This window comes from Bacillus rossius, chromosome 1 (assembly GCF_032445375.1).
Source record: "Bacillus rossius redtenbacheri isolate Brsri chromosome 1, Brsri_v3, whole genome shotgun sequence".
Taxonomy (NCBI): Eukaryota; Metazoa; Arthropoda; class Insecta; order Phasmatodea; family Bacillidae; genus Bacillus; species Bacillus rossius.
The window spans coordinates 189,434,560-189,452,343 of NC_086330.1; the positions used below are offsets into that span (position 1 = coordinate 189,434,560).

The 17,784-nt window shown below is 33.3% G+C and overlaps 1 protein-coding gene across 2 annotated transcripts in view; it reads right to left on the minus strand.

The window, feature by feature from the left end:
• The window catches only part of LOC134527159 (bumetanide-sensitive sodium-(potassium)-chloride cotransporter-like), a 940,416-nt gene that overhangs the window by 278,112 nt on the left and 644,520 nt on the right, over window positions 1–17,784 (minus strand). For both annotated transcript variants that reach the window (XM_063359554.1, XM_063359556.1), the window contains exons 13-14: window positions 3,522–3,657; window positions 2,815–3,026 (exon numbers count right to left, since the gene is read on the minus strand). In XM_063359554.1, coding sequence (XP_063215624.1) covers window positions 2,815–3,026; window positions 3,522–3,657 — 348 coding nt within the window. The remainder of the gene's footprint in view (window positions 1–2,814; window positions 3,027–3,521; window positions 3,658–17,784) is intronic.

The following is a 17,784-nucleotide window of genomic DNA, read 5'->3' on the forward strand; positions in this document are numbered from 1 at the left end:
CTGCCCAGTTAATTCGATACGTTCCTTATCATACACGTAACCTTCAACGTGTGATAGAACCTCACTAGATGCAATATCGATATTCTCCGTTACATTATGTTCAATTTCTTCGGTGTCGTTTACTGCCTTGCTTCTGTGTCGTAGGAAGTACGTACCTTCGTCACCAGACATGGTTTCTTCCTCGATGTAGGGACAAGGTCAATGGGAGGTCGTTCTACTACAAAATGGCTAGAAGCTATCCTGAAAATGCCTTAGGACAATCGATGCCCCACTGTTCGGGTGACAATCTGTAATATTCTATCGTGTGATTGAACTGATATTAAATAAAAGTAAATATGAGGGGATCTATGTAACATTAGTTCGTTAATAATAATAAGGTCTCAAAAGAAAATCGTCTAATTAAATAATCAATGTAATGGTATTTATTATATTTATTCTCAATTAATCTTAGAGTAAAGTTATGACCACTTTTAATTAATAATCCACTAAGTAGACATATTATAGCAAATAAACAGAAATAAGAAATATTATTTTAAATCAAATTACATACAAATTTACCTATCTCGATGACCCATTGATACTCATGAATTATTCATCATTTACTTTTAAGTACGTGAGACTCTAAAATGATTAATATTTTTAATTTCTGAAGAAATATGCTCCGGCTTAGTTCAGGGTAGGGAAAAATGAGACATTGTTCTCCCAAGACTTCTGGTCTCGTCCTCGACCTCTTCAGGATACTCGTACCGTCTTGCTGCAGAACAACAAAAAAAAACTAACTACGACCCAGGAAGAATACTACTGAAGACCACTCTTCTGGACATCTTTCAGGATGGGCTGAAAAGTCTGTATATTGGTTGTATCTCACCAGCGTCGACAGGAATCGCTGCATGCAGAAGATAGGTCGTCATGAAGCACACAAATGCAGATAACAATTCCCCATAGCCCGTTTGGAGTAAAGTTGGACTGTCTTTACTGAATACTGACAGAAAAACTAGCTAAATATGCGATCGCAGCGTCTCTTCTGGTACTCTGCGCACAAATCCCGCATCCAGGAACTGCAGAAAGCACGGGGGATTTCGCTCGCTTACCTAAACGATACCAATTTCCAGTCTCTATTTTTTTTATCACTCTCAAAAAATTGGTTGTCTGTAAAGTCGGTTTACTAGTTTAACGTGACAACGTCATTACAAAACATTGATGAAATGATTGATCCAGAAGAAAAGGAAATATCATATTTGGCCTGAGACTGAGCCGTAATAGGTTTTTACAACCAAACCATTTAGGCATTAAAAATATTATATTCTTTGAGGAAGAATTTTTTTTAAATTTTTCTATATTTTGTAAGATAAAATCTACCTCTGCATACTTTTATGAATAAAATTGAATCATTTTTATTGAATTATCACTATTTTGTATGGATACAAAGGAGTGAAACTAAATGTACAATTTAAATTATAAATTAACTTTTATTTGCATTCATTATTCAAATATATTTATTACTTTTGAAATGTTACGTGCGCCGTATTTATTTTTTAAAAGTACATAAAAACTTCGCACCTGCCGGGTTTCGAACCGACAGCAGATAGCGCCGCTGATCGTTCACCCACGAGGCCATATTCGAAAATTAATAGTTTCAGATGTTATATATACATTTATAAAAAAAATTTCACTGTAGGGGAATAATATTATTTCGTTTTTATAACTCGATTTTATAACAAATACCTACGCATCCCAAATACACCAAAATTAGTTATGATGTATTACAATATTTTTTTAAAACATTGTGCAAAAGATCCCGGTTGTAATTTGAATTATTGTGTGTAACTGTAAAACACCATTGTTGGTTCAAAACGTATTTGGATATTCAACATTACTTTTAAATAACTGTACCGATTGTGCTGAAAATCGGTGGACAATCGTTAAATTACATAATATTAATAATTCAAACGACGAAAATATTATTGTAAAGTCAAATCGATGGTCGTTCCAATCGAGTGGAAGAGAGATGCCACGCATGCGTATAATGAGCAAATAGGACACATCCGTAGTGGGACATCCGTAGTGGGACACTTTTTCGTGCGTGCAGCCGGCGTTCATCGATTTATTAGACGTTGTCACGTCAAAAACCAACAAAAAATGTCCGCCCCAGCGAAACATTCCAACTAGGAGGAATAAATCAACAAACTCTTTCTTTACCTGACGAGAATGAAAAACTTAAAGACTATAACTAATAGCGCCCATAACCTGAATCGGTCATAGACAGAACAATATATATATGAATTAATTTTGATAAAGAAGAATAACATAACAAATATCGCTGGCACCTAATTACTTGTGGCGTATCTCTGGGTCATCGCACTCAGTATTATCATGCATTAAAGACAAAATTAATACATATTCTTAATTATATAACAAAATATACACGAAGCTAAAACATGATAATAATAATAATAATAACAAACATGTAAACATGCTTCAATGGTTACAATGGTGACAAATAAACTTTGTTTGGTTTTACAATTATCAGAGCAATTACACATTTTAGTTCCTTAAAACCACATAGCTTCTGACCGATGATGCGTGAACGAAAGTCACTAGATTCACGAAGAATTTAATTATATTAAGAGTAGCAGAATAACCCATAGCGGGCAGTACAGGGAAATTATACAGGATGTTCATAATTTATAATTTTCCCGCGAAGTTACAACAAGCGTGTTGCTAGGAAGACTTTGTAACTGGGTGATTGAAGCATCGTGGTGATAACGTTCGAGGTTCTGGAGCAAACGCTACACATAACGCCCGATGCTGTACCTCGATGATGTTGGCGCAGAGCAGCAGAGACAACCCCTTGGTCACCATGTTGGCGAAGTCGACGAGAGGCGGGCGGGTGCCTGGCATGCCCGTCAGCACCAGCAGCTGAGGGCGGTAGTTCTTCACGTGCAACTCCACGCGGTTCAGCTCCAGGAGAGACTTCAGGGCCGAGTTGTAGGAGTGAGCTTGCGTGGAGGAGCCCCAGTTCACATCTAGGCACAGCAAACGCACTTAAGCTCGTCCACGTGATACATTTACTGTTCAAGTCACTCAGTCAAAACCAAATGCTGTTTCCTAGAAAAGGAGGAGTTTCTAAAGTGTTGATGGCGATGGAGCCTGCTGCCTCAACCAAGATCAAGGCATGAAGAATAAACCAAGTGTTTTGATGTGGAGTGAAGTAGTAGCAGAGTAAGGGTGGTGAGAAAATGGGAATACTCAGAGAATACTCACCAGGTTATGGCCCAGCTGTCATTTTTTTTTTTAATTGGCGAATCCAGATTTGTGGATTCAAACATTGGTCTTAGTTATATCTAAGCGTAATATTATGTACACAAATTTGGTTTCTCCAGCAAAAATTCTGGGTAATACTAATGAACAGTCAAACAGTCTCATATACATACAATACATTTAAACGTAGATGAAAGGGTACATACGAATGTAGCAATTTAATTTCGTACAGTAAATGTGGTGAGACACGAGCAACTTGCCTGGCTTCCTGTAGGAGACATAAAGGTAGAGCGTGATCACCACGAAGAACGTGATGAGAGCAGTCCACCAGGACATGAGGAACATGACGGCGATGCAGAGCAGAGTTCCAAGCAGACTCACCCAGGCGTTGTAGTACTGCAAGCGACCACACATACCACGAGACCTGAGCGGAGACTGTAAAATACAACTGTATATGTGCATGTACATGCTGACAGCAACCTTTTACAATAACGTAGAAGACGAGGAGCATTTTTTTACATTAAGAAAGTTCATGGAACTTATTCACTACTTCTAACTACCGATGCATTACATGCCCAGAGGGATAATTCATAACCTGTTCATTTAGTTAATAATCCAGCATGGAAAACAGTAAGTATAAAAAAATACAAAAAGAATATAACTCAAATATAATTACTTAGAGGAATCACACATTTACAAAAATATGTAAACATTTAGATGAACTTGGTTTTCAATCACACTGATTGACCAGGTCTGTCAGCTGTAAGCTGCCAGTATAAGGCAACCGGACAGTCTGTCTGATTGATTCAACGGATTGAAAGATTTAAAAAAAAAGGTTTTCTTCCACATTACTTAATTAGTAGTATAGTTTGGTGCCTCCGAGCGCTGGCTTCTGGCTGTGGTGTCTGTGGTGTTTTCCGCCATATTGGATTGTGACGTCACGGCGGCCATATTGAATGGTCGTGACCTTGACCTTGAATTTGAACCTCAAAAGTTGTCAAAATTGGGCAAAAATTGCCCAAAATTCCTCAAAAATCGCCAAAATTTACATTTCTGTAGAAAAAAATTACGCCAAAAAATCTCAAAAATTTTGATAAATTGACAATTCCCGTATTTGAGGGAAAAATTCCCGTTACGAGGGAAAATTTCCCGTTTTATACCTTAAAAATACCAGCAGCTAGAAATGTCCATATGTAGGCTTAAGCATCCATGTCTACAGCCTACGATAAGCCTCTGACGTCATCATGGATAATGACGGCACCGTTGCAATTATCGTTACGGTCGCCATCTTTAAAATCTTTATTTATTATCCGATTTTAATGAAATATTTTTTTAAAATATAAAAAAATTCAATTAATAAAATTTAAAAAAACATAAATCTCGGAATCTTCGGTTCGAACCCGGTGAGGGCAAAAAAATAAAAATGGCGGCCGATCCTTCCCTCACAGTGGGTGCAGGCAGACTGGCCCCCACCACTTTCTTAATAGCATATATATCGTAAGGTAACATGACGTCACATCCGCCATCTTGTCTTTGATGCTGGAAGCCATCATCATGGTATCGTCGGCTAGAGTGTGCTGACGCCATGTTAGTTTAATTCTTACCCGCTAGAGTGCAGTAATCATTTATTACTGCTGAGGTGCCCACTATCTTGAAATTTGGTCATATTCTTGGATTCATGTAACTATTTAGCTAGAAATTTGGGAAAAAATCCAAAATTCATTAAATAAATCACTCATTAATTAACATATTGAATTGATGGATTCCAATCTTCGGTTCGATTCTTGACCAGTAACAGGTGTAACTAAATATTAAATATATGCAATATTATATTTTCCATTACCTTTTGTGGAATTTAAAATCATTCACTTTACGAAAAACAACTCAAGACAATATACCTGACCATCGAATTAAATACAGTACCGCTATGCCTTACATGAAAGTCTAATTTTCCGATAATCTAAATAACCTATAAATCGTACATGTACAAGGCCGTACATACAGGCCAAGTGTCTCCGGACCATGAGACCGGCTCATAAACAATATCAGACGTATAGGCTAGTCATTTAGGAACCTCACGACCTTCCTCGTCAACTAATTATATTCAATTTAACCAACGGACCATGTTTTTTACGCTTGCAAGAGGTCCAAGAATCCAATCAAAAAGGCAGCACCATTAACAAAAAGGAAGCACATTTGGAAGCACCATCAACAAAAAGGAAGCACATTTGGAAGCACCATCAACAAAAAGGCAGCACATTTGGAAGCACCATCATAAAAGGAAACACAATTGGAAGCACGATAATCAAAAAGGCAGCACATTTGTAAGCACCATCAAAAAGGAAGCACATTTTGGAAGCACCATCAACAAAAAGGCAGCACATTTGGAAGCACCATCAACAAAAAGGTAGCACATTTGGAAGCACCATAATAAAAAAGGCAGCACATTTTGGAAGCACCATCAACAAAAAGGCAGCATATTTGAAAGCACCATCAAAAAAGGAAGCACAATTGGAAGCACCATTATCAAAAAGGTAGCACATTTGGAAGCACCATCAAAAAAGTAAGCACAATTGGAAGCACCATCAACAAAAAGGCAGCACATTTGGAAGCACCATAATCAAAAAGGAAGCACAATTGGAAGCACCATCAACAAAAAGGCAGCACATTTGGAAGCACCATAATCAAAAAGGAAGCACATTTTGGAAGCACCATCAACAAAAAGGCAAAAAGGAAGCACAAGTTACGAGAACTAAGTCTTAGTTAGAAATCAGAATACAAGAAATAAAAACATTAAATTTTTATAATTTAAATTATTTATTTTATTTCTTAAATTATACAAATGCAAGTAAAACAAGCCATTATTGTATGTAGCCAGCTTCCTTTGGTTTTTTGATTATGAAGGATATTTCTTTGATGCACGAATAGTTTCCTGCACAAAGCGAACCATGTAGAAGTTTTAGCCGGTCAACCTATATGTTTGGATCTTTCCATGATGTGTAATCATTCTCTTCTACCACCATCTTCCTTGCACGTTTATAATAAATATTATGATCTCTGGTATCTTCCGTTTTACCACCAACCTCAGGGTAACTTTCATTTTTGAGACAGTGATTATCACAAGCTTGATCAGATTTATTTAATACTAGCGGACCCAACAGACGTTGTTTTGTTCAAACGTTTTAAATTTGAAAATTTACATGAAATTTCCCTGAATATAATCGTAGCACCATCTGCCGGGTCGAACTGAAATAAAAATAAAAAAATTTTGAATATTTGATAATGCGACCACAGCGCTTCCGACCGGATCCTATGTAAAACATCGAACGTTCAACAACATTAATTAATTAATTAATTAATAACAAATATTATTCATCGGCTTGAATTGTGAATCAAAACAATTTTTAAATCTACCTGAACACACACTTTAAAGTGGACCTGAAAGACGGTGTCCTGTTCAAACGTTGTAAATCCAAAAATCATAATAAAAAAAACTTTAAATTAAATAATACAAAACTTTAATTTTAAATATACTTTAAACTATAATTACTATAAATGTTTATAATTTATTTAACAAACTTATATTTTTATTTTCAAAGAGACATCAATACGTCATAAGTTTCATAGAATAAAATAAGAACTAACAATTAAAAATTGCAGGTTAAGTTGATTGTTATTGATGCACGTCTATACATAATTAAAAGTAATGAAAAATCCTGTTAATACTCAATTTGATACTGCACCTTAAATATTTTGCACAATGTATATTTTTTATTACATTTCAATACGTAGAATAAAATGAGAACTGACAATTTAAATTTGGAGGTTAAGTTGATTGGTATTGAATTCACGTGTATACGTAATTAAAATCACGAAAAACCATGTAAAATACTCACTTCAATACTGCACCTCACAAATTTGCACCTATATTTTTAATTACACTTTAAAATGTTAATTCAATAAATAATAATATAATAATCTCAATAACCAATTCTATTTTAATTTTAATGTAATAACAACAATTCATAAAATCCATCCAAAGATTAACAACAACACATAAATAAATACACAAGACACACATATAGCCTATACTGTAAACCTAAATCATTCAAAGATCAACAACAATTTATAAATAAAAAATTAATTAAATAAACATTTTCCAGTGGACCAAATTGTGAATCTAATCCATCCTCGAATCCCCGTGAACTCACACAAAAAATTTCATCAAAATCGGTCCAGCCGTCTAGGAGGAGTTCAGTGACATACACACGCACACAAGAAATATATATATATATATAAATATATATATATATAAAGACTAGCAGACCCGACAGACGTTGTCCTGTACACACGTCGTTAATTCGACAATTTCAAACATTCTTCAATAAGCTGTAACAATCTGGACTGTTTTGATGAAAATTATTATTCAAGAGTTATTTTAATATCTAACTTCATTACATGTACACTTATACAAATTCGACCGATCGGTAGCATGTGAGTATATACTGTGTGTGTAAGTATGCATATACTGTATGAGTGAAGTGAAATGTAGAAGCTGTGTTAACTAAAAAGATGCATCTATTACCACACTCCACGGATGAAATTTGTAGACTGCATTATAGCAGCCACTGTCTATGATTATTGACACGGATATTTCTATGCGTCACCGAAAATTTTAAGTGAATGAAATGACTGATTACAGGTTGGGATATTATCCGTGGAGTGTGGCAATAACAGCATCGTAAATACAAACTTTAACTTGTTTTAAGTAAAGGTAAACAATCTTATAATGAAACTATTTTATAACATTTATTTATTAATTTACAAAAAATTATTTATCTTAATGCTATTGGTTGTACAATATTTTTAGTTAATCCTTGAGGTGTATAAACAAACAAATTCGATGGTTTTCCAACTCTGGAACACGCAACATATAATTGACCGTGAGAAAAACACGGATTTTCTAAATCTAAGCCACAAATTGTCATGGTTTGGCCTCGTGACTTATTTATAGTCATAGCATATGCCAAGCGGATTGGAAATTGTAAACGTTTTAATGGTATAAGCGAATCTGAAGGAATCATTGGGATCCGTGGTAGAAGTACAACCTCACCTTGAAATTTTCCACTCAAAATAGTAGCTTCAAGAATGTTGCCCATGATTTTTTTTTATAACTAATCGCGTCTTATTACATAATTTCGGAGCATTCAAATTTCGAAGCAAAATTATAGGTGAACCAACCTTCAGTCGCAAATTATGTGGTGGTATTCCAGGTAAATCTAATGAATTTAAAAATTCTACAGGATAGTTAACAACTTCATCAGGATCAACAACAGTGTCGATCGATTTAAATGTAGTTTCACTACCAGGCAGTAATTGCTGTATTTTGAAATTGATGGCATCAACATCTAAATTTTTCGCAGCTAAAATTGCTCGCTCTCGTACCCATCCATGATTAGTACAATTATTTCTCAAATCTGGAAAAATACTGTTTATTAACTCATCTTTGGTAGCCACCATGTTGCAAAAATTCTCTGGAAGTCTAATATATATTGTGTATCTTCATACAATTCAATTTTACCATTGCCAATATCCAACAATTGTTCAGAGAATCTTGACGCTAATGGATCATTTTGAAGTTGAACGCGCATATTAATAGTAAGGCATAATTTTCTGACACTTCGCCATAGATAAGATTCTTTTAAACATGCGTTTATTTCGTCTGCATTTGTCGCGCGTGGAATGACTGGTAATGTTTGTCTGAAATCACCAGACAGCAACAATAGAGCACCACCTTGATATCTTTCAGGGACCTGTCGAGAGCTTCAAGCGAATGCTTGTGGGCCATGGTACATTCATCCCAGATAATAATTTTGCATTTTCTCAAAACTTGAGCTATGCCTGAATGCTTCTTTATGTTACACATTGCTTCGGGATTTGTGTGAACATTCAAAGGTAATTTAAGCGCTGAATGCGCCGTCCGTCCACCATCAAGTAACGTTGCTGCGATTCCTGATGAAGCAATAGCCAATGCAATATTATTTTGTGATCGGATGCGCGCAAGTATCAATGAAATGAGGAATGTTTTACCAGTACCACCTGGTGCATCCAAAAAAAAAGAATCCACCTTGTTGCGCTGCAATTGATACATTAATTTGATCATATACATTTCGTTGCTCAGCAGTGAGCAATTGTTCATTATTGGCAACAAAAGTAGCCAAAGAAGTTCTATCGAAGTGGTGTTCCCGTTGAACATCGCTGTTGATGGTATCTACTGCTGGGCGGTTCGGCGCTGGCATGCCGAAATGGATGAGCGGCATATTCGAAATAAGAATACAAATATACTCAATAATTATTAATGACTCATTATATATTCCTGCGGAGAATACGATATTTTAATTTTGATTAGTAATTCTAATCCGATGTAAAATATCCTCACTCATTGAGTCTATATTTGTCCCACAAAGCAGATGCTTCAGACGGAAAACACATTGTCAATATTATTGAAAATAATTGACGAATTTGTTGTGGAGATGAGCTCAGTGCTGCATCTGCAAGTGTGAGATCCCAATGGTTATCATCCTCCAATAAATGTAACTCACGACACGCATCAAAGAAAGTGTCGTATAAAGTACCATTGACTTTTCGCAAATATCGGAAATATGTTGGTCCAGGAATGTTAACCAATAACAAACGCAAAAAAAAAAAAAAAAACATTCGCGTTGCTTAGGATGAACTGTATATATTCGACCTAAAGTATTTGTCATTAATATGTCGGTGAATCCTGGGACTGGAATGCCTCGTTTCCGTGGTTCCAAATTTTTTGATTGTATATTCCACGTAAAAAATTTAGGAACATCAGTATACATTAATGTCCTTGCGAATTGACCAACAACATCTTGTCGGCAACAAAGGTTGAAAAATTCAGTAAGAGTTGTTTTTGGAGCCGTTAAAGCTTGTTGTAGTGCAGTCTGTTCTGTAAAGTAAACACGCTGTCCGTTTTCAAGATGCACAACCAAATGTATAACAGCAGGATCCCTTTCATGTATAGGAAACGTAAAAATGCGCCAAACAGCTTCGTTACTGCTTATGTATCGACCCATTTGATAACGTGTAATTTCGTCATTGTCATTTACATTTTGAACAGCGAATACAGCTTTATCACTGCCCTGTGAACATACTTACAAATGTATTTTATAGATTTCACTGAACTGCATAGTTCAACGTTTATGTGCGCTTTATAGGTTTTGCACAGCAATGGTGAATATGGAACTACCCAGCGATTATCAATATCTACTGTCACACCGTTTGACAGACGCAATTCATTTGATTGACCGCCATTTTCTACGTCTCTACGCCGGTAAGATGGATAACCGTCAATATTGGTGATAGTATGAGATTGGCATGGTTTTGGAAAACGTTTCGTACATTTTCCATTGTCCATACATGGTGACATCATGTTTAGAGTACCACATGGACCATGGATCATATTAGTAGTTACAATGTCAAACAATTCTTGATCAACATTCGGATCTGGAATTTCGGCTGAAATAATTTTGTCGATTTCTTCTGGGCGTACTTTATCCACCAACCAAATCAAAATATGCGCATGAGGTAAACCTCGTTTTTGCCATTCAACAGAGTAAAGCCAACAATGTGTTTCACCAAATACCGAGTGATGTGTAATCAAATTCATCAAAGATTTTAATTTTTGTTTAAAAACACCTGCAGTGATATCATGGCGATGCATCGATGTTTGACCTGGCAACAACAAACTTTGAATTTCATCCCAGTTTGGAGTACACGTAAATGTGATAAAAAGATCTGGTCGGCCATATGCACGTACGTAAGTCATGGCGTCTTGAATATACTCTTGCATATGACGCGGACTACCAATGTATGATGATGGGAGAATATATGCGCTACCGATGTTGTTGATGTCATTAGATGCATCTACATTACCAAAAACGGCGTCACGCAAATGAATGTACTCCTCAGCACGAAGTTTTGTTTGTTTAAATTGTATATATCCTAATCTCTCACTTTCGATTTTTACGTACATATCGACAATATACTGATGAAATAGCTGTCTGCATCGGAGAATGGTATTGTCTTCATTAGCACGAATCATCAATCGATATGCGTAGAAGTTCATAGCACTAACTTTCTTGATCAGTTCTTCACCTGCAAATAAATATATATATGAGAGATACAGAAATTATTTGAAAAAAAAAAATCTGTAAGATAGTCTATAAGTTGTACCTGTAGTTGGATTCCTTTGTTTAATACTTAAATAGTATCCATCTTCTCCTTCCCAAAATATCAACGGATACTGCAATGCATCGTAAGAACGATGATTGTCTTGAATTATTTACATCGTATTATCTCTGCGTTGAATGCAAATGTCCCGACGTTCACATGGGTCACCAGCCATAACAACTGCAACTTCATTAATAGTTGGAACATTATATGTGCCTGCGTGCTCTCCGTAGGGCACTTTGTCTGCTTTAATAATAATGGCGTAGTTGTCGTTTTGCAGTCTGCTAGAAAAAGTCTTGAACAATTGCAACAACTGGTTATGGTTTTGCAAAAACGTTTCCAAAATGTCCACAATTTCTCGTTCCTCCATCTGCTCTATATAGTTGTAAGCGCAGCGTGTGTGTGATTGTTGCTCCTCATTGCCCATAAAATAAATTTGTAAAAATTTTGGATCGGCATCAGGCATTGGGAGCAATGAACCAATTTGGTGGTACACTTGACCTTGAATTTTGAATGTAGATTCGAAATTACGACCATCTTCATTATGAACAATTTTTGTTGCTCCAAATGATGTCATTTGGAAGCATGAATTCAATTTACGAATTTTTCGCAAAAACAATTTCGATTGAGATGTGGTGCCAGCTAAAAGTGTTTTTAAAGGTTCCGGCGGTGGATGTAGCGATGGCAGTGAAATTTTTCCAGATGCGCAACATAAACCAGCTGATTCACCTTTGTACTTGAAAGCATGACAATGTTGACACTTTTTGTCCATACTACCAATCGAGATTAATGCATGTGACGAATAGTTGATTTCAGGATCATATTCAAACGCAAGGCGATTGAGTGATGCTCTTGTCAATGCTCGATCATTTTGCATCCGGCGTTGGTTACGTTCTCTATGTGCATCCGTCGCTTGTTGACGTGCCTCTCGTTGTCTTACTGCATTAGCACGAAGACGTCGAGTGCGTTGTACTGAATTTTCATTCGCACGTGTAGATGCAACTTGATCTCTCAGATTTGCATTATCCGCTGAGTGTTCTTCATCTGTTCTATTTATTCGACGATCATGGACCAATTGCGCGTTCGGAGTACGTCGACCAATATTTCTGGCTCTTCCTTAATGACGTGGCATTTTTCTGAAAAAAAAAAAAAAACTGTAAAATAATACGCAACGAATGTGAGTTTATTTTTATTGAGAATGAAATTTTAATTAATTAACAAAAAATATTTATTGTAACAAATTTTAGATAAAAAACGTGTAATTTTATTTTTTTGCTTGATAACTTTTAAAATGATTAATTTTTTCCAAAGTAAATAATTATAAATAGAATTTTTTCAATTTTTTTAATAGTTTTATTTTAAATAGTTTTTTTTATTTAAAAAATGAATAATTTTTATTAAAAATGATTGAATTAATTTGTTATGAAATCAATAAACTACACAAATAATTTTTATATTTGGGTGGTTGTTAACAAATTCATACGAAATAAACTCAAGTAATCCACAATGAATATGAGTTATTTATTGGAAATAAATTTTTTTATTATCACCGAAAACGATTTAAAGTATGTAATTTTAATAGAATTTTTTCTAATTTTTTAATAATTATTTTTATTTAAAACACGAATAAAAAAACAATTTTAAAAATTTATTAGAAATTAATGAGCTACACAAATAAATTTTTAGGTTAGGTTGGTTGTTATAAAACTCACGTTATAAAATTCTAATTTTTATTAAAAACAATTGAAAAAATATGTTATGAAGTCAATAAACTACACAAATAATTTTTAGGTTAGGTTGGTTGTTAACAAATTTATACGAAATAAACTCAAGTAATCCACAACGAATATGAGTTATTTATTGAAAATAATTTTTTTAATTATCACCGAAAACGGTTTAAAGTATGTAATTTTTAATATAATTTTTTTTCTAATTTTTTAATAATTATTTTTATTTAAAACATGAATAAAAAAACAATTTAAAAATATTTATGAAATGAAATTAATTAGCTACACAAATAATTTTTTAGTTTAGGTTGGTTGTTATAAAACTCACGTTATAAAATTCTAATTTTTATTAAAAACAATTGAAAAATATGTTATGAAGTCAATAAGCTACCAAATAATTATTAGGTTATGTTGGTTGTTATAAAACTCACGTTATAAAATTCTAATTTTTATTAAAAACAATTGAAAAATATGTTATGAAGTCAATAAGCTACCAAATAATTTTTAGGTTAGGTTGGTTGTTATAAAACTCACGTGTAAGTATGATAAAAAATTTATACAAAATATAAACTTACTTCGATTCCACCCTAAATTCGCAAAAAGTATCGTTTTTTAGGAACACTTCAAAACTCTTCAAACATAAATTTATATTCATAGTTAATATTTTAATTAGCACACGACTTAAACAAACACAATAATAACACAAAAATTCAAATATTTTTCTCAATTTGATCGCAGCACCAACTGTCGGGACAAACTGAAATTAAAATAGAATAATATTTAATATTTGATGCTGCGATGGTAGCGCAGTCTACCGGATCGAATGTAAAACATTCCAAAATTAACCACTACTTATAAATGAAAAATTAGTTAAATAAACATTTTCTATTTTTTATTAAAAACAATTGTAAATATGTTATAAAGTCAATAATTTTGAAAGTGAATAATTTTTTCAAAGTATGTAATTATTAATAGAATTTTTTTTTAATTTTTTAATAATAATTTTTATTTAAAACATGAATAATAAAAACAATTTAAAAAATTTATTATGAAATTAATGAGCTACACAAATACATTTTAAGGTTAGGTTGGTTGTTATAAAACTCACGTGTATTTATATTTAAACAAAATTTATACAAAATATATACTTACTTCGACTCCACCCTAAATACGCAAAAAGTAGGTATCGTTTTTTAGGAACACTTCAAAACTCTTCAAAAATCAATTTATATTCATAGTTAATATTTTAATTAGCACACGACTTAAACGAACACAATAATAACAAAAAATTTCAAATATTTTTCTCAATTTGATCGCAGCACCAACTGTCGGGACAAACAAATTAAAATAGAATAATATTTAATATTTGATGCTGCGATGGTAGCGCAGTCTACCGGATCAAATGTAAAACATTCCAAAATTAACAACTACTTATAAATGAAAAATTAGTTAAATAAACATTTTCTAATTTTTATTAAAAACAATTGAAAAATATGTTATAAAGTCAATAATTTTGAAAATGAATAATTTTTTTAAAGTATGTAATTTGTAATAGAATTTTTTTCTAATTTTTTTATAATTTGTTTTATTTAAAACATGAATAATAAAAACAATTTAAAAAATTTATTATGAAATTAATGAGCTACACAAATACGTTTTTAGGTTCGGTTAGAGGTGGGTCGAAAAGTATCAACCTAATACTTTGTCACTGATACGCGCCTGTATCAGGAACGGCAAACGAGTACACTTGTAAAGTATCAGAGACTTTAGTATCAGTTCAGAATTCACCTGGAACAACACCACGGCCAATGAGCGCAGTACCCGATCGCAGATGACGGTCACTTGGGCGGAGCTTGTGAAAGGGGAGGGAGCAGGAACGACGAATAAGGGATAAAGAAGGGAAAGAATGTAGGGGAGGAAACGCAGGGGAAGGTTTTGAAGCCTTGAAGGAGAGGCGCAAAGCGATATTGTTACAAGCAGGGCTGCCACTCATGGGTTTTTCCACCCAGATCTGGGTTTTTCCAATGGTGTTTGGGTTTCTGGGTTTTTAAATAATGAATTCCAACAATTCTAGGTTTTTTATAATATTAATTATTTTTATACCTAAAACAATAATAAAGGTAGTAGCTACTGTATCTGTTGCAATATCTGTTTGATAAATGCAAACAAGTCTATGTGTTTCACACACAAAAATACATATGAACACAAAACTAGTTTTCAAGAAGCTAAGTCGAATATTAAATTAGACACATTCTTCAAAGAGGCTTGCAGAACACAAAACCAATGCAACAATTAACCTTCAAACCAATCTTGTAGAATCAGACTCTGAATAAAGACTAACGTACATGATGCAGTTTTATAAAAACAATTACCGGTTTAAAGAATGCAGTGATGGTGTTTGTTTTGTCATGTATATATTTGTATGTTTTTTTATACAGCCATTTTGCTGCAGTGTAATTTTCTTGTATTGGTTGTATTTAACTGTTTTCAGTCTTGTAAGGTAATTAATTGTTTTATTTTAAAACCAGTTATGTTTATATTTTTGAATTAGTACGCAAACATTTTCAACGATAGCATTTTAGACGCATCTGGGTTTTTTACCCATGTGTCTAGGTTTTTTTGTAGTTTATCTAGGTTATTCATGAATATCAGAGTGGCAGCCCTGGTTACAAGTCGTTTTGTTTATTGTCCTACTTCAAAGTACGCTCAGTGCGCAGTGCGTGCACCGTCTCGTTCAATAATAAAACTAATGAAATTTTAATATTAAAAAGTACATTTATACAAGATATAATATTTATATTTGTGCACCTAACAGCTATGAAAATGCAAATAAATTCTCAGTTGACACTAATAACAGATTTAATCAACATATGGACTTTCTTTTTTCGAAAACAATTAGTAACTAGTGTTTTTATACATTAAAAAATCACGATTTTATCAAAAATAAAAAATAAAAAAACAGATAGGTACATTAGTGAGCATACTATATCAATGTTTTTTTAAATGTTTCTTCAGATTAGTCGATGATTTATAACTCAGTTTTTGTTTACACAAATTACAATTAGCAAACTCATTATTTTCCGTGAAAAAATTCCACACAAATGAAGTCTTTTTCGTGCACTTATCCATTTCTTATTTCACTATATAGATACTAACTACAAAGCATGACAGCCCGCAACATGGTGATACACGGCCAGGACGAACTGCAGTGAATGTTGAACTGATTGATACTGGTTGTATCAGGCGGGCATGAGAGTATCAGAGGTAGAGAATTACCAGGCGTGATAAATAATGTATCAGATTCTCCTTCCGGTCACACGGTCTGCGTACGCGGAGCTTTGTTGCCTCCTGGGACCGTCTGATGCAGAATTATCAGAGACTTGTAACATGGTACAATGCTGTATCAGTATCAGGTTGGAACAGATACCGAAAATTGCTGTCACAACCCACCTCTAGGTTAGGTTGGTTGTTATAAAACTTACGTGTATTTATATTTATACAAAATTTATACAAAATATATAGGTACTTACTTCAATTCCACCCTAAATTCGCAAAAAGTAGTAATCGTTTTTTAGGAACACTTCAAAACTCTTCAAACTTCAATTTCTATTCATAGTTAATATTTTAATTAGCACACTAATTAAACGAACACAATAATAACACAAAATTTCAAATATTTTTCTCAATTTGATCGCAGCACCAACTGTCGGGACAAACTGAAATTAAAATAAAATAATATTTAATATTTGATGCTGCGATGGTAGCGCAGTCTACCGGATCAAATGTAAAACATTCCAAAATTAACAACTACTTATAAATGAAAATTGTTAATTAAACATTTTCTAATTTTTATTGAAAACAAATGAAAAATGGTTGGTTGTTATAAAACTCACGTTATAAAATTCTAATTTTTATTAAAAACAATTGAAAAATATGTTATGAAGTCAATAAGCGTCCAAATAATTTTTAGGTTAGGTTGGTTGTTATAAAACTCAGGTGTAAATTTGATAAAAAATTATTTTTTTGCTTGATAACTTTTAAAATGAATAATTTTTTCTAAAGTAATTAATTTTTAATAGAATTTTTTTCAAATTTTTTAATAGTTTTATTTTAAATAGTTTTTTTACTTAAAAAAATGAATAATTTTTATTAAAAATGATTGAAAAAATTCGTTACGGAAACAATAAACTACACAAATAATTTTATAGAGAAATGACACACACTCACTATTTGTGTGGCTATGAAACATTATTTTTTTCTGCAATTTAAATTGTAATATACAAAAAGGGTATTGAAAATTGAAACAAATATGGCGACACTATAAACTGTCAGGATCTTTATTGTTTTCTTACTCTCTACTTAGTTCCTTACAATAGCAAAACTTAATGGCTTCTAATAATGCGTTGCAATTTTTGCTTTTAAAGCGTGTTTTTTTAGTTTTTCTTAACTCAGAATCGAGATAAAATATCCAATTGTGAATCTAAACCATCCTCGAATCCCCGTGAACTCGCACACAAAATTTCATCAAAATCGGTCC